Source organism: Chamaea fasciata, unplaced genomic scaffold (genome assembly GCF_029207755.1).
Source record: "Chamaea fasciata isolate MVZ Bird 193981 ecotype frontalis unplaced genomic scaffold, bChaFas1.0.hap1 SCAF_11, whole genome shotgun sequence".
Lineage (NCBI taxonomy): Eukaryota > Metazoa > Chordata > Aves > Passeriformes > Sylviidae > Chamaea > Chamaea fasciata.
The window spans coordinates 4,739,369-4,765,374 of record NW_027094096.1 but is presented as its reverse complement, the minus strand read 5'-3'; the positions used below and the strand labels follow the sequence as shown (position 1 = coordinate 4,765,374).

The following is a 26,006-nucleotide window of genomic DNA, read 5'->3' as shown; positions in this document are numbered from 1 at the left end:
CTGGGACATGTGGCAGCTCATCCTCAGCTGCCCCAGTGCTGCTGCAAAGCTGGCCTGACCCTGCTCCAGTGTCCCAGTTACTGATCTGGGACCCTTGGAGCCCTGTGCACCTTATCTGCACCCTTCTCAATGTCACCTCTGGGTGTTCTGGGGCCACAATGATCCCTTTTGTCCCTTCCCCATTGTGTCTCCTCCTGGGATATCAGAGATGCTGCCTAGCTCAGGGCCTCACCATGTAAGTTCACAGCAGGGCAGGAGCTTAACTTGTTCCCTTTTTGTTTGCTCTAGGCCCCTGATATGAGCAGTTCTGAAGACTTCCCCAGCTTTGGGGCTCAAGTGGCCCCCAAGACTCTTCCCTGGGGACCCAAACGATAATGACCTGGAAGCAGAAACTCCTCCAGCCCGCTGACCTGACACTAACCTGCCACAAATACTTACTGTCTGAAATCTGACCCAGCGGCTGGAGCACAAATCAATTGTCCCAAGAGGTCTCCTAATGGTGTCTGGAGTGCTAGACCCCATCCTGCTCCCCCCTCAGCTATCACCGTGTCTAGGACCCACCCTCATCTCTTGATGGATATTCTTTCCTCCTTTGGAACAAGACTTCCACTCAGATTCAAACACTAAATGTGTGTGTTTTTGTTAGAAACTTCATAATTGACTCCAAGTGGCTAAGATTTGCAGCTTCCCAAGCGCTAGCAGAGCAATCTGCTCTCTTGAGCATGTCTGACTAGGCATTCTCGCCTTCATTAGGAGACCTCCTTTACTGTGGCTAGGAATCTACTTCCTGTCTCATGACCTCAGGAAATAAATTTCCTTGACTTTCTAAAGCCAAAACGTTTGCCCTCTTTCCTTTGTGTTTATCCCAGGCCTTACCTTACCTTTGTAGAGTGCAATCAACTTTTTTTTTCCTTTTAACTGCCAAAAATCCATTTAATGCTGATAGCTGACTGTGGGGAGAGCTTAAAATAATCTGTAAGGTCAGAAACCTGCTTTTTAAAGAAACAAAACCTTCAATAGGCTGTAGAGACAACAGAGCTGGAAGGGGCCAGAGCAAGGTACGGCTCCCCTGGTCAGGAAAACACCGATGAGCGCAGCGAGCACGCGTCCCTGCGCCACACCAAGCACAGCCCCAGCCTGCACACTTGACCAGTCTTCCAGTGCTTGATGACAGAGCTGCTCCTTGTTCCCCTTCCCAGCAGTGTGGGCAGGCAGGAGAGCCGGCACGTGGCACTGTGGCCACACGGGACAGGTTTGGCTCGGCCGAGGTCGCCGCAGTGACACGGCTCAGGAGCAGCTGGTGGGATGCGCAGCCTGGAGAAGCTGTGGCCTGCTGTCAGTGCTGCAGCAGCTGGGCATGAGCAGCAGTCACACCGTTCCTGTTGCCTTCTTTCTACCTCAAACATCAGTATGATGGGGGCCTCTCGATGGTCATGGGTTAGCAGCTACTCCAGCTGTCACCTGGGCAGCCATAGGAGAAGCAAGAGGAGCCTTGTGTCTCCGCACAGCTGTGAGAGCTGCTCCAGAGGGCAGCAGAGCATGGTGGTGCTGAGGCAGGCTGTGAATCTGTAGGACTGCATGCTGAGCTAGCACAGGGCTTAGCCCCAGGGCTGTGGGTGCAGCTGTGCCATAGCCCTGGGCTGCAGAGGTTGTGTGAGCCAGGCTTCTGCTCCAACAGCGTTTGGGGTTGATGTGTGTGCTGAGCCCTCCTGAGACCTCCATCATGTGGTAGAGGGTGATCCATGATCTGTACCCGGGGCCACTTGCGCCTGGGCCCTGCCACAGCTTGCTCAAAGGATGTTGTGTCCGAGCTCCTCCAGCGAGTAAGAGGAAAACCACATCTTTGTGGAGGGAGGCGTGCAGGGTGGGGTTTTTGTGTGCCCCCACTTCCCTGCATCGGTCCTACAGAGCTTGTAGTCTGAGCCATTCCTCTGTCCCAGCTGCTTCAGCTCTTGGACAAGCAGCCTCTCTTCTCTAGTGCTACTGACAGAGCACAACTGTGGCAGGCTGAGCCCAGCCACTTTGCCTTTCCCTCCTTGGGACAGGCCGAACATGCCGATGGTTTTCCCCCCTGCGCCAGCTCTTCTTGGCAAAGACTGCTATGCAGAAGTCAAACCAAAACCTCACAGTGCTCTCCTTTAGTCTCAGAACCAAGTTTAACGGACCATGGCCCGTTGTGGGGTGCCTGGTTGCCCCTGAAGAGCAGGGTGGCCTTGCCTCCAGCATGGGAGAAGGGGAACTAGGGTGGTACCTTCCCATCTGCGTCTGTCAGAAAGTGGTTAATTACCCTGTAGCTTAGGTCTGCCCTGCATCACCAAGCCTATCACCCCCTCCTCCTCTGTATGCCCCCGTGCCCTCACCAGTTGCACAGCAAGGCTTGAGTTACATCCAGGGCACCCACTGCCTTGGGCTCATGCCCCACAGCCCAACCTTCCACTCTAAAGAAGGTCATGAAGTGATTGTACCTAGTACTGTCCCCCCACCACCCTCCTTCCGCAGCAGACTGTGGCATGTGTCCATTTCTTCTCTTTGACGTCTTCCATATTGTACGTTTCCATAGCAATGATCCCTTGGCCTTAACTTTGGAATTTGGAGACTATATGCAAACATGTAAAAAGGCTCATGAGTATGGATGACACTGGAATTTTATAAATTCTAAAATAAAACCTGAAACAGCTTGGAGTGTGGTGGATATTATTTCTGCTGGTGGGGTGAGATCCAAGGCAGCATATGCTTGGCCGGGTGTAGCCAGGGATTTAAGGACTTGAAGTTTGCACACCTGAGCCTTTGGTGTGGCCGTGCCCTTGAAGGGGTGGGACTCACACGGCAAGCAGTGGGTCGGAGGAAGGGGGTGAGAGCAGGAAAGGGGCAGGGGCTGTGCCCTCCTCGTAGGGAAACACAAACCTGCTCGCCTCCAGGCAGCTGGTAGCAGGGAGGCTGCTGGTGTAAGGGAGGAAGGGGAGACATCAGCCATGGTCCCCCTTACTCAGCCACTCCACAACCAGAGCCTCTGTGGCCAGGTACTGTTCATACTTCATCTTAACCTCCACAGCCTCAGGAATGTCAGGTTCCGTCCATGCAATCACTCATCCAATAACAAAACCCAAATGCTGGCAGTGGATGGGAGGCGAGTCCTTACCCCTGCCCCAGCACCGCAGCCTGGGCCACCCAACTGTACCACAGCCTGGGCTCAGCAGCTGGTACCTCAAAGATGACCATGACACCTGAGTATAGAGCCAGTAAGTCAGGGTCAGGCTGCCGTGCTGCTCCCTGAATGCTCTGTATCTGAGGGAGCAAAGTGCAGCAGGTACTGACCGAGCTCCCTAGCAGCTACTCCTGCTCCCAGCCTGGCATGCCAGAGCACAGCAGAACCAGCCCTCAGCCAGCTTCTGCTGGGACTTAAGTCCCACAGGTAACCTGGCCCCGGGGAGTTTATTCTTCACAGAAGCACTTCCCTCCACAATGGTGTCCAGTGCCCCTCCCCACTGCCCCACACACAGACGTGTCCAGCACATGCTCAGCCCTGGCACGAGTCGGGGCCCCCAGGACCTCAAGGAAGTGGGTGGACAACGTGGACCTGGCCAAAAGTCACTCTGCTAAACAAAATGTTTGCTGTGGCAGAGGCAGAGGAAGGCAAAATCCGAGCCGAAGGGAGGAGGCAGCCGAGGCAGGAGCAGGCTCCCAGCTGTATGGGTGTTGCTGTGCAGGACAGTCCCGTGGTGTGTGCACCAGGTTCACATTGCCATGCAGGCTGCTCTTGTGGATGTAGCTGTAGTATGCACGGAGCAGAAAACCAGAGGTGAAGGCTTTGAGGAAGGCTTGGAAGCAGGGACATGTGCTGCAGCAGATCCTGCAGCTGGAGAACAGCCCATCCCACCCTCCTTCATGCCCTGTGCTTCTGGGGTGGCTTTCTGCATCTCCTTGCCCTCAGCCTGACAAACCAGACATGACCCTCCTCTGGGACAGCAGGCAGCTGCTCTCTTCCCCCAGTTACTGCCAAGCAAGGCCCAGAGCATGACAGCTGCCCCCTGCCCGTGGCTGGGGCTGCACCATCTGCACAGGCAGACCCACCCCGAGCACTGCTGCTGCCCTCATCACACTGCATCCTGCAACACCCAAACGAGTTCTCCCCCAATTCCCTTACCCCACCTGCAGCCCCCTCGCCCCCGTTGCCTGCTGACGATGGCCGGGTGAGTGATGAGCTCCAGGATGGAGAACCAGATGCCAATGCCCAAACCCGCTCAGCCACAGGCTGCTGGTGGTCACAGATGCACTTGTGGGCATCCAGGCAGATCGCCACCAGTTGTTGAGCAGGGTGAAGAGGGGTGCCAGGGGACAGGCTGCCACAAAAATGGTGATGGAGCCAAACTGCAGGACTGGGAGAAAGAGGAGGAGGAAGAGCAGGGAGGGACAGACTGAGAGGACAGCATCGACTGCAGCATCTGCAGCCCCCTCCTGTGGGGAGTGGAGCAGGCCTTCTCCCTCCAGCCCCTGCAGGCTGCTCAGGGTGAAAGCTCCTCTGGGGAATTCCTGTAGCTCTTGCCTGTCCACACCAGCTCTCTCTCCCAGTGCCTCTCAGCACCCCCCAGCCTGAGGCCAGTCCCTATCCCTCTCCAGCTTCTCATCAAGCAGCCCTTTAAACCCCCAGCAGCTGGTGGTCCGTAACCCCCTGTGCCTGCTCCACCAGGGCAACTGCGCCCCTCCTCACCCTCCTTGGTTGAGACAACCTTCCACTTTCGCCACCAGCACTTCAGCTTTCTGGAGGAACAACAGAAGGGCCACCATTGTCCTCAGCTGCTGAGCATGCCCTTGGGTCCTGTGTGAGCTCAGGGATGTGTGATGGTCCTGGCAAGGCAGGGCACACTCACGGGATGGCCAGCTCCTGCGCCTTGTTGATGGTCTGCTTCCCCACCGTGGGGACCAGCAGCTCCTGTGCCAGCCCTGTGGAGCATCCCTGGGGCTGCGCTGTGGGGACAGTGGGGCCCTCAGCCTGCTGGCACACAGAGCTCGGGCAGCCATTCCCACAGCACACACCAGCTGGGAAGGCCAGAGTAGGATCCCTCCCAGCTGGCACTCTGCTCCTCAGTGCAGATCCCCAGAGAGCTCAGGTGGTTTCTGCAAAAAAACCTGCAGGAGCCACGTCAGAGCCATGAGTGAACACCCCAGGCACTGAGTCCAGGAGTGCATCCAGAGCAGCCCCAGGGAAAGAAGGGCTTACCTGGCTCACTGAGCCCTCTTCTTGCTTGCCAAGGTGGGACAAAAGGGCTGATGATGGGTCCCAGACTGGGACCAGTCAGCCCAAAACTGGTTGGCATTGCCTTAGGCCCAGGCATCCTGTGGCCATGTGAAGGCTCCCACTCCCTGATGGGACAGTTCTCCTGCCACACTGCTCCTTCCCCCTGACGGCAGCAGCACTCCCCTGTCCTTTAACCCTGCCTAAAGGCCCAGGAACCTGTTTTCAGGAGCCAGGGAAAGAAGGGATGGAGCTCTGGAGGAGAAGGTCAGAAGCAAAATGAAGTGGGATCCCACAGCTGTCCATGGGATGGCCCATAGGAGTGGTGACTGGGGGAGCACTGGGTCCCCCCGGAAAGCAAGGAGGCTGCAAACCCCATCAGAGCCCCGCAGAAATTCAGCTGCTCATGCAGAGTGGGACACCCAGGAGCACTGGGGCACTGTCCCCTTTTCCCTGCAAGCTTGGGCACCACAGCCCTTCACCTGCAGGGACCCCCGGAGCTGGAGCTGCTACACAGGGAGCATCCAGCAGCAGATGGGGCACCAGCCTTTCTCCAGCGAGTCCTGTGCTGTGGGGAGAGGGCCACTCCAGCAGAAGATAAAAGACAAGGCTGCTGACACCTGTACATGTTTATGTGGGTGGCACTGGGGTGTCTCTGCTGGTGTGGATCAGCCTGGTAGAGCTGACCCAGGAGATGAGAGAGGCCCCCATGGCAGGGCGTATTCTCCCCTGCATCCAACAATCCACAAATCAAGGCTGCATTTACCACAAGGGGATAGAAATCTGGAGTCAGATCGCTGGGTACCTTTTCTAAGTGTATCCCAGTGAATCTTGTCCAGAAATTTCTTTCTCCAGGTCCTGTGGATGGCAGCAGATCTCTCCTGCAAGTCCCTGTTCTCACAGCTGTCCTGCTGCCAGCTCAGCTCCTGGGGGATGATTTCCCACACCAGGACCAAGTCTGAGGCAAGGAAAGGGATCTCACGATGGAACCCAAAGCCATGTTTGTCCTGCATGTGTCTCTCCTCCAGGACCTGGTGCTCTTGTGGGGGTGGACACTGTCTTGTGAGTGAAACAAAGAGCTGAGGGAAGGACGTGCTTGCTCTGGAGGAATGGGGAAAGGTCAGAGACTCCTTCTCCACGCCAGCAGCAGGGTCCAGTCCATGGCCAAGCACTTCACATCTAAAAGACCAGGCAAACTGAGCTCAATTTTGGAACTGGAAACACCTCAAGAAGCTGAGCAGACGGGAATCTCTCACACATGGGAGGTGAATAGGGAGATCAAAAGATGCCTGCAGTGACAGAGGTGGGAGAGCAGGAGAGTGTCACAGCGGGAGTGGCAGACGGGGAGGACATTGCACATGCAGTGAGGAGAAATAGTTCTGCCAATGCATCCACCACCTGAAAAAGGACCCTGGGAATCCGCATGTGTCCCTCATTAAGGTATTTTCCTTGGCTGGAACGGACTTGTAAGGATCATTGAAGATCAATTCCTGGTCCTGCACAGGACAATGACAAGCCCAAGAATCACACCCTGCACCTCAGAGTGTTGTCCAAATGCTCCTTGAGCTCTGGCATGCTTAGGGCCATGACCACTGGCCAGCCTGTTCCACTGCCCAGCCACTATCTGGAGGAAGAATCTGTTCCTAATATCCAGTCTAAACCTCCCCTCATTTGGCCTTTTTAATAACATCAGGTTGCTCCTCAGAAATGAGGTGGCTCTTCATCACAACTTTCAAGAGTTGCAGTGAAAAGAAAAACCAAACAGCCTCAGCCTCCCCAACCGGCTCCTGGCTAAAATCAAGGTGGGCAAAGCGTCTCCTTGCAGAAGCCATTGAGAAGCAACACCAATTCCTCTGACACAAGAGCTTCTTCTGGGAACCAGTGAAGCAGGAGAGAGACATCTGCTAACTTCACCTAAAAACATCAGAGAAACACTCCTCAAAGCAAGGGAACAGGCCGGGCCTCCTGTTCCTACAGTAAGGATAGATCAGTGTGGGGATAAAATGTTCTTGGGCCATGAAGAGAGGGAAACATGCCATGAAAAGCCTGAACTTCTAAATATTGCACCACTAAGAATGCCCCCAGCTGGGATCCTCAAAAAGGCTCTCTGGGAAGATCCTCTCCTGGGAAGGGGCCCTACCTACCCTGGGACAGCCAGCTGGGCACTTGGTGACCGCACAAAGCAGCCAGTAAGAGACCTGTACAAAAAGATGACAACACACCTGGAAGTACAGTGAACATGCAGTTATGGAACAGGCAGGACTGTGCTGGGGAACTGGGGCAGAGCCCTGCTGAGCTGGGCACAGGTGCACAGGTGCTCACCTTCACCCAATTCCTTTCCAGCATCTCAGTTTCTCGGGCACTTTTAGCCAAGCCGCCAAATTCCAGCTTCATTTTCATCCTTTGCAACTCCTACCAAGTCAAGGGGGTGGCATGTCAGTATCAAATTTTCTTGGTTTAGGTCCTGTGACTTCCCAAAGCCCTGGTCAGACCAGTCAGGAAGGCTGGGGCGACACGTGCCAAGCACAGAATCTCCCTAAGGAAAAACATCCGTGTCCTGAAAAGCTCTGGGGTGATCTACCCCCCAAAACTCCTTCATCACACAGAGAAGTCCTTGTGACACCTGGAGCACACGGATTTGTATCTGTGCTGAGGAGGCAACCCAGCCCCAGCTCTCCAGAGTGCCTGGCAGTGGCGCTCCTTCGGGGCAGCTTATGGTTACCACTCCTGGCAGACAGCAACAAAAGCCCTCAATCCCCACCACAGCTCAACAGGCACCTCTGAGCCCCGCGCGGCAGCTGGGGAGGAATCAGCTGCCAGGCCAGGCATTGCTTGAAACTTTGGATGATGGCACCGGGGTGTGTTTCACCCTGCCCCTCTCCCGCAGCTCCCCACACGAGCCCCAGACTGGCACATTTACCCCCATACATGCTGCCCATCCCTGTGCCCTGCTTGTTCCTCCCACAGAGCTGGATCTGAGCCGGCAGGCACAGGGCAGGGGGGTCCTCCTCCCACCCTAATGCTGCTTCTCCTCCGGCAAGGAGAGAGTGGGAAGTGCCGCCCTGTTGATGGCTGCTTCCCCTCTTGGGGAATGTCAGCCTCCCTGTGTAGGAGGGCAGAGCCTGGGGACAGGAGGAGAAGGGTGGATGGGTGTGCAGGCACCTTCCCCATTTAGAAACACCTACCTGCAAGCAGCTGGGAGGAGGCCCTGCCTTTGCTTGAGCCGCAGGTGGGGACCGGTGTGGCCCTGAGCAAAGACTGCTCAGTGGGACTCACCAGAGCAGCTCCCCCTTGCACCCCGGAGGGGCTGCTGCCTGGCCAAGGCACCGGGATTGTGGGGCACCAGGGAAGATTCAAGCACTGTGTTCACCTCACACCTGTAAGAAAACAGTTTGTGTTGGTGTTTACGGCTTCGGGGAAAATCCCAGCTGTGTTTTGCCTGCCGGGTGCTGCCAGCCAAGGGGCACCCTGCCAGCCCAGGAACAGCACCGATGTACCAGAGTAACCGAGACACGCCTTTTACAGCCCCCAGGGAGAGTTTGTGGCACTCTGAGGGTCTCAAAGTAACTCATCTCACCACATTCCCAGTTCACTGACACAGCAGGGTGCAGGTTCCCCAGGCAAGGCCCAGCCACCACATCAGCATCACATCACACATCACCACCTCCAGCAGCATCACAACCCACAGCAGAGCTGCTGGTGAGCAAATGCAACACAGCCCACAAAGGGGAACTGAAATCTTTTACAGGGCCACACTGTCCTGCTTAACAGCCCCAGTCTCCAGCTGAGAAGGGGATCAATCCCACTCTTTCAAAGATTCAAATTCAGATCAGAATGAATCAAACTACCACCAAGAGCACGTTTTCCAGCAGCCCTCCTGTGTTTTCCTTGTTCCCCTGGACTGATGACACGCCTGTTGGACAAACAGTAGCAGATGGCAAGTGCTTCCCAGGGATTTTCTTTCAGCTGCTGGAGAGATGCAGTCCAATGGCCTGGATCAAACACAGCTGCAAAGGGACAGCAACACCACACTGCCATCTTCAGTAGAAGCAGGATGTGACTCAGATTTTCTGATGGCAAACACTGCCTGCAACAAAGTGCTACCAAACCCTTACCTTGCTCCCCATGAATGTATTTACAACATTTTGTCTCCAGTCCTCTCCTGAGCCTGCAGCTGTGTTTAAAAACATGAGTACAAAAAGGCTACTCCCCCTGCAGCCCCATGCTGTACCACCAGGTATTTAGCACTGACTCCCACCTGGTAACTAACCTTGGTGGGGATCTTCAGCAGACCTTCTTTAACATTTTTACAGACCACTCTTGAGCCTTGATCTGGACGTGGTGTTTGCGAGGACATTCCTAACCTGAACGTGTGTCACAGAGTCAACAGTGGTCAGCAAGCGGCTCACGTGGCTTCAGTCTGCTGCAAACACGTTCTGGTAAAACCTGCTCCATAAAGTAAAAAAAAAAAACACAGGCACACTGAAGGCTCTTGTGTTAAGATTTAATAATAATAATAATAACAACATTTCAAAAACAATGAGTGCATTGTACACGAGACCTGGTTTCAGTGCTTTTTATTGACTCTTTGCCCTGTGTGGTGTCAGTGTACTGAAGACCTGGGGAGTGGTGAGTTGGTAAAAAACCCCGCTGGGACATTTCTGGGAGGAGGGAGGGGAGGGAGGGCAGCAGGAGGCTCAGAATCGAACGAACGTGGCATCGATCTGCCGCACGGTCGGGAGGGCCAGCATGATTTTGCGCCGGTACTGGGGGTCCTTCTGCAAGGGGTTTCTCTCCAGGTAGACAGTCTCCAAATTCTTGGCTCCTTTCAGCTCATCCAGGTCGCTCCAGCTCTCCACGAGGTTGTCATTCATCTGCAGAGCACACACAGGCATGTTCACGCCCACAGGCACCCCCCAAAGAAAGGAAAGCGGTCACGGGGCTGCGTCACTGCTACCAGGGCAGCACCGCCCATCAACACCTTGTCTGCAAGATCCTTCCTCCCCTGGAACCTCTGAGATGAGCTTTCCTGCCTCACATCCCAGGCCTCGGCACTAAACCCAACAGCCCCACACTGTCCTGGCTGCTGGTCAGCTGCTCCACCCCTCACACAGCAGATCCAGTCCAAGCACTGTACCAGGAAAGAGCCTGCAAGGCACCAGGCCAGTCCCTACACCATCTCCCACTCCACTGTGCGTTTATGGGCTGGAAATCCTTACATCACAATTTATTTCCACTCTGACATCCATCTTTACTTCTATGACTTCTCAGGAAACATTAAAAAAGGTCCCAAACTGACAAGAAAAGCAACATTTTCCTCTCTCCTCTACATAAATTTCCCTTCAAAAACTGCTTCTACGCTCCAGAGGAAATGCCAGTCCCTCTGACTTGGGCTCTTCTCCTGCCTCATTGTTGGCCCAGCAATTGCACACAAAGGAATGAGTGCTTCAGCTGTCCAACAAGGAAGCAAAGCTGCAATGTGGCCACATGCTGCCCAACCCCAAGACACCAGCACCCTTTGCTTTTGGATAGTCATTGCAGCAATGCCACCTTCAAATAAAATATAAAAAACCTCACTGGACTGTCTCATTCTGTTACAGCTCATTACAATGTTACTTCAGCCAAGTCACACAACCTTCAGATGTCTCAGTCCCTCCACCGGGGATGTGCTGCTGGGAAGCTGCTAGAAGACTATCACAGTGTCTAGGATTTTGAATTCTGTTTACTTAAAGTGTTAAAGGACATTTTTATGTGGCTTCAACTGTGCACTCAGTGAAAAAACCATAAACTGGGAGATACAAAACTGGTTTCCACTGAAAATTCTGCCCTGCTCCTTTTCAAACAAATCAGGTTTTTTTAAATGTGGTGTTTCAGTGGAACAAAGCCAGGAGGGCATTTTCTGTGCTCAGTTAACAGCTCGTGGGTACTCTGACAAAGGACTCTAAACACACTGCTGTTTTTGCAAAGGAATCCAGCAAAGTTCAGCTCTGGCCTGTCCTTTCAGATGCAACCAGTGCAGACACCTCCTACAAGCAGAGCCACAGCAAAGAGGAAGACAGGGGAAATTGTAAAGGGTCAGGACAGGCCCTGCACTGCACTGCCTCACCTCTGCTGCCCAAAAGGTGCCACATTAAATGGGCTTCTCCATGTCCTGCTCCTTCAAGAGTTCCTTACAGACAGGCATGGCCAGCTAACACTGCTGGCTGTCTCCTCAGCCACGCTGCAAGATGAGGAAAACCATCTAAAGAGTCTGGGCTCCAGACTCCAGCTGGGTTTCATCTGAAGCTGCTTTCCACTCCGTTTCTCTCAGCATCTGCCCAAGAGCTTAAATAACTCCAAATGACAGACATTCTACAGCACAGCTCTTACTCTCAGCCTTGAATGCAGAAACTTTGCAAGAGCTAAAGCCCATGCCAGCTCATGAACACCTGCTGCTTCTCCATTTTTTCACAGGAGCACACTTGTAGACAGCTCCCAAACAGGGAACACTGCTGATGCTTTAGGACATGGGATCTCTGAATTTCCTGACATGACTTAGGGAAAGCCAAAGAGCTCAGCAATTCAGGGTGCCAGAAAGAAACAGAAGCAATCCTAAGCTGTTATCTGCCTCATAGGAATGGAACCAGAAGTTGGTTTCGTTTTCTTCGTAACACCTTAAACTTATCAACTGTGCTCTGAACAAGCTCTGTGCTTCCCCTGGCACTCTGTCATGCTCACTTACAGAAGAGCTGCAGAAATAGGACAGTGGGACTGTTTCATAACCAACCTGAGTGTGAGGGCAGAGCCCATTTCCAAGGCAGAGACAGGCTTCTTACCACTCAGCAAAGCTCAGCAATGAAATTTTTAAGCTCTTCACTTTCCCTAGGGAAACACACTCTATCCATGCAGACTGTCAAGATCTTAAAGCTGATCACCAGAACTAGCAGAGTTCCCTCCAAGGCACACATGTCCACATGAGGCTGCCCATCAGAAGGGTTTCCCTCACTGTGGCACAGATATTTTGGGGAACAGCTCTGGCCCGTGCTTACCCAGAACTCCTGCAGCTCTGTTAGGTGACTGATGTTTTCGATCTTCTTAATTCTGTTGGCTGCAATGTCCAGCATTGTGAGTTTATTCTAGAAAAAGCAAACACGAAAATATTAGATCTGATTTCCTTTCATCTTCTCTGTGCCACTTTTTCCAGGCCCTGAGTTGGAAACTGTCAGGAGCAGACACGTTACTACCAGCTGCTCACATTCAACTTAACTCCTGCTACCTCTAGAGAACAAGGAAGATTGTTTTCAATCCAGCTGGGCTACTGACCCCCCAGAAGCCATGTAACAAAAATGAAGGCAGCTCCTGGATGTCATCTGGATGGACGGCAACTGCCAGCCAAGGACTCCTGAAAACTGAGCTTTCCTCAAAGTACATTAAGAGGAGGATTAAAAATTGGATCCGGAATGTCCCCACGAGCCACAGAGCTGAACAAACCCTTAGCAGCAGGAAACGCAACAATTTTAGAAAAGCTTCTGCTGAGTGAGAATGGAAATGCCACAGGTTTCCACAAAATCCATCCCACCCAAAAAGACAGACATGCACACTGACAGGACGGCAAGCTGCATGCCATGGCTGGCCTCTCTTACTGCCAGCTCCAGTTCTGTCCTATTGGAAAGCACTCATGGTTATCCACAAGCTGCTGTCTGAAAGGCTGCAGCAGCCAGCCAGCTGTGTCCAGGAGCCTTCCCACGGCTGAGGATCAGCCAGGCTACTTCTTCAACCACATCTCCCTTCCCCATGTCACAAAAATAATTCTACTCCAGAACATCTGAAGGATCTTTACCCACACGAGATATTTTAACATACAACAAACACTTGGATATTTGTGGTCTCTCAGGAGACTCAGGAACCCACACCTAACTGGGGAAACTAAGGAACAAAAACTTCCAGAAAAGCCACTACCACCAGCAGCTCAGGGCAACAGTTGTGCTGCAGGGCCAGCCAAAGGCTGCTCACATTGTTCTCCAGTCCCTCGATGACTTCGATGCCGTTGTGGCTGAGGTACAGCTCCCGCAGGTTCACCAGGCTCTGCAGCCCCTCAATCTTGGTCAGACGGTTGTTCTGCAAGGGCAGCACGTGTTCAGTACCACTCCAAACAAACCCAAACCCCTGGGACCCACTGGGGGAAATCCACTTCTCTAAAGTATGGCTGGGAAGGGCCCACACTGATCTTGTGAGCTCAGCTGTCTGACCTCTGCACCTCTGATCCATGAGGAAGTCCCAGTCTCCAGCAAGAATCAGACTCTGACCTTCCCATCAGAAGTTGCAGCCTGAAAGTTTTTTGCTTGGTGTCTTAACAAACAACAGGCCTATGCAGGGATAGTGTTCATTTTGTAGGTCTTTACAAATGGGAAGGTCAGAGAGGAAGTTCCACCACCTTAAACACACTGCAGCCTGCTGCAGCTAACTCTTTATGCCCTGCAGAACAATGGCACACACAGGTACCACAGCAAGTAGCCAGGGTGCCTTGCCAGCAGCTTTAAGAGATACTAGAATGCACAAGCATTGTCATATGGATAAGAAGGAGACTTGCTGAAAGAAATTAGCTGAGTATCTTTTATTCCACCTTTTAAAAAGGAAGAAGCTTTTTGAAAGCTCTTTATGGACAGACTGCATTCAGCACAGGCTTGTTCACATTTCTTGCCTCTTCAGTAAGAAGGCAGTGACACTGAGTCATTGTAAGGACTAGCTGGCATAACACTTCCAATGTTATGGTAGTGCATTAGGAAACAGTGTTTTAGGAAGGAAGTAGGGGATAACATCCATTTCCTGTTCTTTCTTCCATAAAAATCAAATATTTGTTTTTATAATTTTATTGGTGTCTGGCAATCTCAAGTAGCATGAAAGGATGAAAAAAGACAACACAAAGAATATCACACTTCCTTCCAATACAGGAGTTTGACTCTAACACTGCAGACCTGCTAATGGGGGGCTTACAAGAAGGCTGGAGAGGGATTTTTCACAAGGGTATGTATGGATAGGACAAGGGGGAATGGCCTTAAGCTGAAGGAAGGCATGTCCAAATTAGATACTAGGAAGAAATTCTTCTCTGTGAGGGTGGTGAGACCCTGGCACAGGTGCCCAGAGAAGCTGTGGCTGCCCCTGGATCTCTGAAGTGTCCAAGGTGGGAGCTCGGGATACAGCCTGGGATGGTGGAAGGTGTCCTGCCCATTTCAGGGGGGTGGAGCAAGATGGTCTTTAAGGTTCCTTCCAACCCAAACCATTCTGGGATTCTGTGATTCAGAAGAGCCGACCCTATCTCACAGGGAGGCTTTTCAGAAAACAACCAGTACCTGTATGCTGAGCACAGTCAGGTTTGTCAGCGCATCCAAGTTCTGGAGCTTGGTGATTTTATTCTTTCCAAGGAACAGACTGTCAAGGTTAGCCAAGGTGTCGATGTTTTCAATTACCTGTGAAACGAGCAAAGGAGACAGTGTTATTGCAAAAATCCACTTGGTAGATGCTGGTGTCACTGTGTAGCCACATTATAACCATGTGGTGTATCCTGGGTAGAAGATACTCCTTTGTGAAGCACAAAAAAAAAAAAATAAAATCTGTCACTTGTGAATGGAAACAGAATCTGGGGAGGAAAAACACAATTTGTAAACTTAGTCTTGCACATCAGTGACTGCATAACACAGAGGCAAGTTGTTCAGCTTCTCTGCCATAAGCAAAGTTAACTGTCTCAGAGGTGTGTGTGTTAATAGATTTAATTACTGGCTGTACAGTCACAGCTCTGGCAGAACACACCCACACCAATGTGAGTGATGGACACTTTTTAAATACACATTTAAATGCTACTGGCAGAATACAGACACTTGTACCAGTTTAGCTGGAGCTCAGCCTTCAGGAAGAGAAAATAAGGATCCCTGTGAAGCATCAGGGATATTCAAAGGAAAGGAGAAAGCACAAAGAGAAGGGCAAAAACAGGGACAAAAAGAGAAAAGCGTAAGATTACAAAAGGCTCCTGCCACCCACAGCTGTGTCTGTGCTCAGGAAGGCTGTGACATCTCAGCTTTTCCACACGCTTCTTGCCTGCCAAAATTTCCAATTAGTAGTGCTGGGGAGCCAGGGCAGTGAGTCCTAGCACCGCTTGGATAACTCTGTGTGTGTGTGTGTTTACCTGTGCATGTAATAACATAAGGAAGACAGTGATGGACGCTTAGGAAAGGTAAGAAGCTTTTCAACCTCTATCCTGCAACTGCCAGAAGACTGAACACAATGTTAGTGAGCTCAAATTTGCATTCACCCCCCTTCTAGACTATGAACTTATCCCTGTTCTGACCTTGCAAGAAAAATTATAGATTGGTTGCTCACTGGCAGCTTCACCAGCCCGGAGGAGGAAATACTGATGACTCAGTACAGGGGGAGGAATGGAACAGATGGACATGAGGGGACAAAAACCTAAGAACAAGTAAAGAAGTGCTTCCATTACGGCTGCCTCAGCCCAACTTTAAGAAAAAAGCATAAATATGTCATCTCAAGCATGAAGCTCTGCACCCCATAAGAAACAGAGCAAAAAGTGCTAAGTCGTGAGGGATTCCAAGATCAGGGCACTCTGAGAGGTGTGAGTGTGCAGTAGAGTAGGCAGGAACAGCCCTGCTGCAGCAGCTCTAACGCACAGGGGAGAAGTCAGTCAGGCACCTCAGAGTCCAGAACACTGCCTGAAGAATCCACAGGCTTGTAACCTAAAGAGTTAAGGATGTGTCCAGCTGTTAAGCATACAGCCAAGGCACCCCACACCAAGAGAAAACTAGCCCAGGAGTTCTAGGTACCATGAGATTTCTTTGTGCCAAGCCAAGTCACAGCTTACTCACCCCAATAAAGCAATTAGAAGCATAGAACACTGCTATTTGAAGAAGTCAGAACAGAATTAACTGGCAAACAGAAAAAAACCCCACTAAAAATAAAGTAATTTAAGAAGCTTGCGTTACCCATACAGTGACAATTTGGTGGGTTTTTTTTTGTTTGTTCTCTTAATATGCTCAGGCTCAACACAGAAAACACACATAAAATAAATCTGATCTCACTGTTAAAAAGATATTCCTTGGCTTGACAACATTATTGACAATGTACTGCCTAAGTCTAATGCAGAAATCTAGCTGCATTTCATTTTTTCCCAGATGACAATGATGCTTAGATACAGAATACAGTACAGTTTTGCTTAACCCAGCTTTTGTAATGTAAGGATCAGTGTGCTGAGCCTGCTCTGCTTCTGAAAAAAGCCAAATGCTTCTCTCTGTGACTCCTGTTCCCCCATCCTATGCAAACTCTAAGGTTCCTAATCCCTCATCTGACCTGGCTGATGTTCTCACACTCTAGATTTATTCCCCTAAATAATTTCATTTCCAAAGCAGAAATTCCTGGAAAACAATTCAGCCCAGTTTAGCTTTAGGAGCAAACCAAAATTTTTCCTCTTCAAAAAAGCAGCACACATCTCTGCCTTAGAAGGCTGTTTTTAATAGTTGAAGTTTCCTGCTCTTCTACAAAGACAAGCATTTTTCCACAAGTCCTGAAGCAAGATGGACAAACAGATCTTTGCCTAATCTTTCAGCATAACAAGTAATTTCTCAGAGACAATAAAGGGGCAGCACCAACTTATACCACATCGATTGAAATGCACTCATCTTCTATGAGTATTTTCTAAAGAGCATGTAATTAAAAAATCTTTTAAAAAACAAAGCTTATTTTGCATGTTGGAAGTTTTCTGTGTCATCTGTCTGACCAGTTCTCTTATGAACTGAGCAAATACAGAGAATCATACCTTAGGGACAGGAGAGACTCATAACTGCTCTCCTCTAAGTGGCACAGATTTTAAATTGAAAAAGCCACAAACTGCACAATAAAACCCCAAAGCAATCAGCAGTACAGTACCAAGTTTTAGGTTTTAAAAGCAAAACAGAGCAAAGCCCCAAGAAAATCTTTTTCCTAAGCAAGACTGACTGCCACAGCAGGCAGTCAACTGCACCTGCAAATCAAGCTCATTTTGTTTTCAATAGGTTTCATGGACTCAGCACCAATCTGTAGAAAGGGAAGAGAAAACAACTGCTAGTTTTGATAGGCTTGGCTCTCTAGCAGGAAGAAAACATCACCTGCAAAAGGAAACACGTAGGGGATACAGGAGTTCATTAAAGACAAAAACTCACTAATGGTGATTAGTAGCCAGGCACTAATGCATAATGAAAGGCTCCAGTATGCACAGCGATAAGCACAGTGAGTGACTGGAACAATAAAAACTAACAAAACTGCAAATCAAAGTCAATGCAGTGCACTTGCAGAAAATGCCAATATCACACCAAAGAGCTGAAAACTCCCCACCATGTCATCTCACAGAGCAAACCTACCCGAATTCGATTGGAGCCCAACTCTAACATCTGTAGCATCTGCAAGTTGCTCAAATTCTCGATTTTGCTGATTTTGTTGTTGACAAGGAAGAGTTTTTTAAGTTGGGTGAGCCGATCTAGTCCTTCAATGTGTCGCAGAACATTAAAGGAGATGTCCAGGATCCTGACGTAAAACAAACCAAAGGTCTCATCAGTCCAGCAGGCATGGACGATTCAGGGATGAAAGAAGCATTTGTAAACTTGTGAGGGATGTCCCTGCCTGCAGAGATCAAGGCCTTGAAACTAAGGTCTTGAATGCAATTTCTTTTTACCAGAAAATACAACAAATACAACTTTCAAAAGACTTCTGTAGCGTGTTAGAAAAAACCAACCAAACAAACAAAAAACAAAACAACAAAATCATCTGCCAGATGCAGAAGACAGCCATTATTTTGCCCAGCCATGGAGATGCCATGGTGGGAGGAAGCCATTCTGCATTTTCCCTGGGAAAGGTACCTGCCTACAGGATCTGCCTCAGACAGGACCGTGCCAAGGGCTGCCCTGGGCAGGGAGCAGCTGTGATGGTGAGAAGTGGGCCAATGGGAACAGTTTTGTAATGTACCTCCAGAGTGATCCAGGCAAGTGCCAGAAACTCAGAAACTTGGAAGGGTATTTACTCCTTCCCTAACACTCTTAAAAAAAAAAAATCCCAAATAAAAACCAAACCAAACCAAACCAAAAAACCCTTTACTTAAATCTCTTTTTATTTTTGCAGGAATAAAACCTGTTACAAAGAGCTCTCCCTGCAAGAGCAAAGGGGGTTTGAGAGCTCCCATACCTGTGTGAAACCTGCAGCCACCTGCCATTCCCACTGCCTTACACAGCCCAGGTTTCTTTTCCAGCTGCCTGTCCCTGGGGAGCTTCAGGATAATGAAACTTGTTGACTGCACAGGTTAAATATCAATAGAGAACAGACATTATCCTTCACAGAGCACCAAAATAAATTCTGAGTGAGGCCTGGCTGATAAACACCGGAAGAAGTACAGCATGAGGAACACAGTGAGTAGCAAACCACCCCCAACCTAATCCTGGTGATTCCCCTGGACTCACTCAAGCTCGACCAGAGACTCCAAGTTCTCAATCTTCCGAATTTGATTGTCATAGAGATCCAGCTCCCGCAAGGTCTGCAGCTGCTCCAGGTTTTCAATGTGCTTAATCAAGTTCTGACGGAGACACAGAGTCTAATTGTCGAGGAAAAGGTTAAAAAGAGACAGGAAAATGGAGATGAGGGATTGCATGCAATGCCTTTTGGCTTACAGACAAAAAGGTGTGTTAGGGTTTCCCCATTCAGTTCTGCTGGGAATTTGTTGAGGTGTTGGTGGTTTGTTGGGTTTTGTTTGTTTGTTTTTTTAAATACAATCTTTTCTTGGTATGCTCCAATTCTACAGAAGGAAATCTTTCAACCACAATGGTCAGACACAGTAACAGCAGCCCAGAGTCTACATAATCTCCATCCTTGGAAATGCTCAAAAACTTAACTGTAGAAGGCCTCAAGCCACATGTTCTGACTGGGCCTGCTTTGAGGGCTTTACTAGAGATCTCCAGAGACCCTTTCCCATCCACATTATTCTATTTCAGTCTGCTGTGCTAGTCCAGGATGTGCCCTGATGCACTGTCTCTCATCCACTTCCAAAACAAACTTGAAAAATCCCAGGATTTTTATTACTACTTGACAAATAGGTGAACACTACCTTCTTCAGCTAAAAATGAAGCAAACTCACTAAATCTCAGCCAAAAAGAGACTCTCTATCCGTCCTCTTATAGGTTGGATCTACAAAATCCCCAGTTCCAAGAGGCATTTTCTATTCCCCAGGACTGTTACCTTCACTTTCTTGAGCACCTCAAATCCTTCAATCTTCCCAATTCGGAAATGATTCAAGTCAACATCCTTAAAGAGAAATGGAGGGATTTAGCAGTTGTTTCAAAACAAATCCAGTCTTTAAAGATCAACCTGCTACTTTATTCTAAGGAAATTACAGTCTCACAAAATTAAAACTTCCCTTCAAAGAGCATTTGCAAAATGGGTTTGGCACATGATTTTACCACCACAACTGAGACACACTTGGTCACACTGGCCTAAACTTGTCAACTGCAAATGCAGTATCAGCAAAATGCAAGAGCCCTTTCCTGAGTCTGAGCATTACCAAAATTAGAAATCTTCAGAAATTTATTGAGAAAAATACTAGCATGAATAAAGTTTTGCATGAAGTTCTCTTACCTACTCTGCCAGGGCTTAACTGGAACACAAGCTGCCATTTCCAGTTCCAGGCCTCAGAGATGAGCAGGAATCACTGACAGTTGGAATAACCAGTGGTTCCATGAGTGTTAATTCTGCACTGGCAATCAGCTGAGGCACTGAACAGCACAGATGTGAACTCCAGACACTCCAGTTTTGAAAGTCAAAGAGAAACAGAGCACTTTCCCACCCCAGCTCAAACCCTCTGCAGCTAATGGGCTCACGAGGTTGCTGATGCCAAGGCACTGGGCTGGGTAAGTCACTGTGCCTGCTCCAAAACACAGGGCTCACAGCAGCAAACAGCTCACTGAACACACTCTCTGAAGCTCGTAGCCCAGCAACACAGACACACTTCAAGTGCATCAACGCTTAATTTAAAATTCTGAAGTACTAACAAAATGTTTCAGCTAGTGATGAAAAACGGAACACCTCTACTTCTAGTCTAAAGGCTCTGAATCAGTTCTGGGGAGGATCACAGCAGCCAGCACCTTCAGAAGAATTAGATCTTTTAATCAGGTTTCAATACTTGCCTTTGCCTACCTTTGCCTCCTGCTGTATAAAGCCCGTAAGGACAAAAATCTGCCTTTACCTCAGCCTCTGGGTCCAGGCTAATAGTCTCCATGTCCACTGGGGTCTCCGCCTCCCCTGCAGGAGAAGCAAACACATCATGAACTTCTGTACCAGACAGCCAAAGGCAGGATAACAGCCAACATCCAGAGAGCAAATGCTCCTCAGGAGAAGAAACACGAGAGGCACAGCTCAAACATTCTGCTTCATTAAAGCCACACATTAAAACCAACCACATTAAAATCATTTCTGTAATGACAGTTCATTATGGAAGAAAAGACTTTCTTATCAGCAGGATTTCATGCTCAGATGCAAAAGACACACAGATCAGCACCTTGCCCAACCTGCCTGTGGGGTTGCTGAAAACTGCAGGCTCAAGAGTGGGCAGGATGCCTTTCCTTCACACCTAGGGCCATCATCCCTTCGAAAATACTCCATCCAAAGCGTCTGTGCTCCTCTGGCAACATAATCAAAACTTGCCAAGAAGGAATCGTAACTGTCTAGTGAGATGACCAGGAATGACCAAGCATCTCAACAATTCCACCCTTCAGGTTTATTTTTTAATTAGCCCTGCCACTTTTATGTCACTGTTGTGAGCACTTTTATATGGATTCCCCTTCCTTTGTTTGAACTCCCTACTATGCCAGACGACACTGTTTATCCCACTGCATGAATTACCTTGGGAAATGATTTTATAGCTCTGGAAAACACCCCAGCACTTGCTGTACTGCTTCTACCACAGCACACGAGGGAGGGAAATTTACTGGAGGATTCATGCTGAATAATTCATGCCCATTCCCATTTGTTGGAGAGGGTGTGCTGGTTGCATCAATTTCTGAAGAAAAACAAAGTCTGATCCAGCTTTGCAAAACTGATGTGCAAGATTTTTCTACTTCATGTGCAAAGCTTCTCTGGGTGCTACCAAAAACTCAAGCAACTTTAACTACAGTCACATCCCAAAGGCTTTGCACTAACTCCTGCACATATGCAAGCTCATTCCCTTAACCCAGCAGCAGTGACTATTTCCACAGCCCAGCATGGGTAAAACATCCCTGTAAATGTCAAGTGCTCCTAATAATTTAATCACTGTTTCTCCTTGGCCTTGCAAGTAGCAGTGCAGGCACAAACAGTACCAGCATCACCCACTTTTAATGTTGCCATCCAACTCCAAGGGTTTGGTGGGCCACAGATCATCACTGAACTTCCTGTATTTGGGCTGTTGCTCTTGCCTGGACATTTAAACAGGAAAGAGACTCACTGAACTGATTAGCAGAAGTGAAAAAGCAATCCTCCTATTTTAATTTTTTTTTTTTAAATAGCACAAATTAGCAGGAAATGTAAACTATATTTTGGGAATGCAAAATGAGCTGGTAGTCTTGGGGATGTTAAACAGCAAGATAGAAATGCCACCAAAAATTGCCACACGTAGATGTGCCTGCCAGCAATTAGCAGTGAGCAACGCCTGCCTTTTCTTATTTTAGTTCCATAACAGGAGCTCTGCACTTCAACAAGGGAGTGGGGTACCCCACTCTGCTGCTATCAAGGCTGTAGCTCTTTGACCTCTTTCTTGGGTGCAAAGACTGTCAGTGAGAAGTGCTCCAAGCCAAACAAGCAGTCTTGCTGAATTTACAGCCCACAGGAACAGTGGCCAGGTTTGGAACAACAGTTATTTGAGATATCACAGGAAAAAATCCAAATGATGCCCCTTGTATTGAGTCATACTGGCAGTAACTTACTGTTCATGGTGAAGGAACTTTTGAGGTTCAAGTCCTTTGAGACTTTAAAGTTGTCCAACAGTAAAGCCAATCAAGCAGTTGATGAAAAAAAAAAAACCTCTTTAGCAAAAACCCCCACTCAAGTAAAAGAAATTCTTTGACTTCATTTGGCTAGCAGGCTTGATTATTTTAATTTATAAACCCTTGATTTAGGTAATGTGTTAAACACTCTGTTCTGGGGCCTGTCAAAGGGTAGCTCCACTTAATTCTGACATAAGGCTTTGAGAGACCACTCCTGATAGCCAGCGTGGAAAACAGCACTCAAATCCAAAGCTGCAAAACCAAACCACACAGCATACACATCGAATTCACTAAAATAAAAGAAATTTAAAACTGAACACACAGGCACTGCTGTTGTGTAATAAAGCCAACTGTCATGAAGTCTTTGCACCGCCTATAAAGCCTACAGCAGCCTGAGGGAGATGTGGATCTGATATCAGCTGTAAATCAGTATTGGTACGAAAATGTTAAAATACATTTTCCCTCAAAGAACAGAAAAGGAAAAAAAAAAAAAGAGAGAGAGAGAAAGAAAAGAAAAAATGGTTCTAGCAAATTTACAGTCATTTGTATGTCACTTTATTTATGAACTGACTGGATAGGAAGAAACTCTAAACTGACCCTCCTACAAGCACTTTACAGCCAGGACTGCATTTTCCCTTACATATTGCTTTACTCCACACTTCTCAACGGGAAAAAAAAACATCACTCCGGCACTGAAGTTTCCTAAGTGAATTTCTGTGTAACCTATGCCTGCAAGCCACACGCCTTTGCAGAGGTGGAAGAAAAAAAAAATTCCACCATTCAGAAAACCCAAATTCCACAGTGGGAACAGTCATTACCGAGTTACGTAAGTTCACAGCACCACAAGCATTTCAATCAACAATAAGCCTAACTACACTCTTTAAGTGCATATGCATGAAGAATATTATAAATAGCTCAGTTATAAGCTTTCTAACCAGAGGCTCTATTCCTAAGAGAATTAGCTAAATGATGAATTTGAAATTTCAGCTGCTCAAGCTCTTTCTACTTAAGATCCTCTGTGAAAAAAAAAAAAAAAATGTGGAAAACTCATCATTTTCCTTTCAGCTGAGAAACTCAAAGCTGGCCGTGGAAATGATCTCGAATGCTCGAAAATTATTCCTCTGCTCGGTTCCTGCCCTAGTTTTCTGAATGCTTACAGTTTGGAAAAAGTAACAATACAGCCATTATATTAAACAGTACAGAAATGTAATTCAGCAAACAAATCTTGAATGTGTTTTTCTTGCTTTCGCTAGAGTGAAAGTACATCACTTCTGTATGTCCTTTCATAGAATTCCCAGGGGAACAATGTGCAAAATATAAGCTCCAACACACAGCTAAATCATGCCAGCTGAGCAAACACTCAGGATTCCAGGCATGCAAAGGAAAGCTCTCTCTGATCTGCATGGTTCTATCAATGGCACAGTGCTTGGGATGCACAGTTTGCAAAGCCATGACCTGCCCGTGAAAGAGCATTTCTTTATTAATATTGAAGGGGTTTAAGTTATCAACAACAAATTAAACCTGTGCATTTAGTTATGAGATTTAAAGTTCTAGTAACGATTTACTACTCTGAAAAACACTTTGGCAAATCCCAATGTGTGAGGTTAAGACGAGGGGGGATCCACTGTAAGAACTAAAATTTGCTTCATTATTTCCCTTCCAGTATCCCAGTAATAATCACATGGACATCTCTGTCAAAGGAATGGTGTTACACTTCAGGCTGCACCAAAAGCTCAGGGTCTGCAGAAATGGATCTGTTCTGACAAGCTCCATGCAAGCCACTGAAAACCCTTTCATCAAACATTCACAGGTTTTAAAGGCTGTCAATATTTCTACCCCATGTTGTAATACAAGCAGTAAGATCAGCAGGAAATATTTAAACCCAAGAGGATTCAAAGACACAATTTTGAGATGTCTTAGAACTTTTAAAATTAAAACAATAAAATGGCCAGGTTCCTTCAACCCATCTAGAAACAGTCTTTGTTGCCTTCCAAAGGAACCTGGCGACTCTTTAGGCAAAAAACTACACAAGCTAAGGCAGAATTATAAAACCTCCTCATGATAACTTCTAATGAAAATTTCCAGCACCTTTTCACATAAAGTGTCTCAATTTCCCTGAAAGATACGAATAAAGATGGTTTGCATTTTATCAAATATTTCAAAGAGAACCACGGACGGGCAAATAAACAAGGGGGAATAAAAATAAAAATCAAAGGTCTAACATCAGCTGTTCCATAAAAAGCAGGCAACTTTATTCTAGCACCGCAATTTATTGAGACGGCAAGAAGATGGCTCTGGGGCAGATTCCCATGGATACTCAGCCTCGGGGAGCACAGGGGGCTGGGCAGGCTGTGCACACACGCGGCCGGGACTCCTGGAGGCAGTGCTGAGGCTGCCACGGTACCTGCGGAGCTCTCGCCGTTCTGCTCATCCCGCAGGCTCTGCTGGCTGAGCTCTGTCACCAGGCGAACCGCCTGCTTCCTCCCCTCCTCGTCTCCCGACTCCTCCGACTCGATCCTCTTATCAACTGCACAAGACACAGAAAGGGCACGATGAGGCTTTTCCCAGCGGCGGGGCACGGGGGAGGAGCAGCAAGCAGGTAAAATAACCGGGAGATTCACATAAACGACTACGCAGTTAGTAGAAATCCTAAGTTAACTAAATGAAAGGTTTAGTCTTAAATAAAAGGCCTCTTACCCCTTGTTTCTACTTTGATTTTGGATGCACTTTTTCCTCCCATCACATCTTCCTAAAACCAACAATCTGGGAAGAAGACTGGAGGAAAAAGGAAATTTCTTAGATCAATGAAGTGCAATTCCAAGGATTACGGAGATGGAATTAGAACTATTACATTTTAAGAGCTTTTAGAAAAAAAAATCAGTATCATGTACAATAGTACCAATGACACGAAGAAGTGAAGGCATCAATAATAATAATAAAAAAAATCCTCACAGATAAGAGCAACAGTCTCCCCAGAACAACCTGTCAGATCCCTTCACATCTACCGAGCCACACCTCCGGTGGCCACCTGGGCCCGGACCAGAGGGAGCTCCTCGCTGGTCCCCCCCTCAGTTTTTGCTCTCGTTTCACCAGGGGACTAAGGAAAACCAGCTCCATCCAGAAGGTTTTCTATCTCGTTATCTTTATTTTTTACGTCACGGCCAGCTGTACAACCCCACTCCTTCTCCCTGTGGCACACGGAGCCCCCGGGCATCCCGCCGTGCGGTAACACACGCCGGCCCCCTGGCAGGGCCGGGCCCCACGGACAGTGGCCCTCAGGCTGGACACACGGGGGCTGCACGACCCGCGGAGGGCCCACAAGCCGCCCCGACGCGCAGCTGATCCGCCGCACCGCCCGGAGGCGGCGCTGGAGCAGCCGGCCGCTCCACCCCGACCCCCGCAGCCTCCGCGGCAGCCCCGGCAGGCTCTCACCCTCCATCATCTCCTGCGGCCCCGCTGCGCTCTCCGCCGCCATATCGCTCCTCCTCCCACCGCCCCTTCCGGAAACTGCCTCCGCCGCCGCCGCAGCCAATCAGCGCCCGGCGCTGCCGCCGCGCCGCGCCCAATCGCCCGCAGGTGGCGCGCCCAGGAGGAGGGGCAGCGCCCCGCCCACTGCCCCGCGCGCCGGCTGCGCCCCGCGGCCTCCTGGGAGTTGGAGTTCTCTGCAGGACGGGTGGGAGGCGGCCGGGACCCTCTCCCCCTCCACCGGCGCCTCGAGCCGGGCGCGTTACGCGCTGCTTTCGGCCCCGCCCTTC

At 49.1% G+C, this 26,006-nt stretch overlaps 2 protein-coding genes across 5 annotated transcripts in view; one reads left to right on the top strand and one right to left on the bottom strand.

Moving 5' to 3' along the window:
• HDLBP (high density lipoprotein binding protein) overlaps positions 1-2,677 on the top strand; it is a 38,537-nt gene extending 35,860 nt beyond the window's left edge. For all 3 annotated transcript variants that reach the window (XM_066194048.1, XM_066194047.1, XM_066194050.1), the window contains exon 28: positions 289-2,677. In XM_066194048.1, the coding sequence (XP_066050145.1) occupies positions 289-375 (87 nt within the window). In that variant the 3' untranslated portion in view covers positions 376-2,677. The remainder of the gene's footprint in view (positions 1-288) is intronic.
• Positions 2,678-9,723: 7,046 nt separating this feature from the next.
• PPP1R7 (protein phosphatase 1 regulatory subunit 7) lies at positions 9,724-25,787 on the bottom strand. Of its 2 annotated transcripts, XM_066194045.1 has the most exons (11): positions 25,684-25,787; positions 24,949-25,026; positions 24,656-24,778; positions 20,478-20,533; positions 19,475-19,540; positions 18,703-18,833; positions 17,614-17,776; positions 14,563-14,679; positions 13,226-13,330; positions 12,262-12,348; positions 9,724-10,107 (listed from the first exon to the last, which is right to left on the bottom strand). In XM_066194045.1, the coding sequence occupies exons 2-11, from the start codon at positions 24,989-24,991 to the stop codon at positions 9,931-9,933; spliced, it is 1,068 nt and encodes a 355-aa protein (XP_066050142.1). In that variant the 5' UTR covers positions 24,992-25,026; positions 25,684-25,787; the 3' UTR covers positions 9,724-9,930. The 2 variants fall into 2 exon arrangements, with proteins under 2 accessions (XP_066050142.1, XP_066050143.1); XM_066194046.1 differs by lacking the exon at positions 24,949-25,026 and having other exon boundaries at positions 25,684-25,780.
• Positions 25,788-26,006: the final 219 nt, after the last annotated feature.

What these genes read in the sequence shown, in the direction of transcription:
- PPP1R7 (XM_066194045.1), bottom strand. Translation starts at nt 24,991, where the DNA reads ATGGGAGGAAAAAGTGCATCCAAAATCAAAGTAGAAACAAGGG. An exon ending in GAACGGCGAGAGCTCCGCAG is followed by an intron (nt 20,534 to 24,655) that starts GTACCGTGGCAG and finishes CTTCTCCTGCAG; the next exon opens with GGGAGGCGGAGACCCCAGTG. An exon ending in CAGAGCTGCAGGAGTTCTGG is followed by an intron (nt 10,108 to 12,261) that starts GTAAGCACGGGC and finishes TGTGCTCTGCAG; the next exon opens with ATGAATGACAACCTCGTGGA.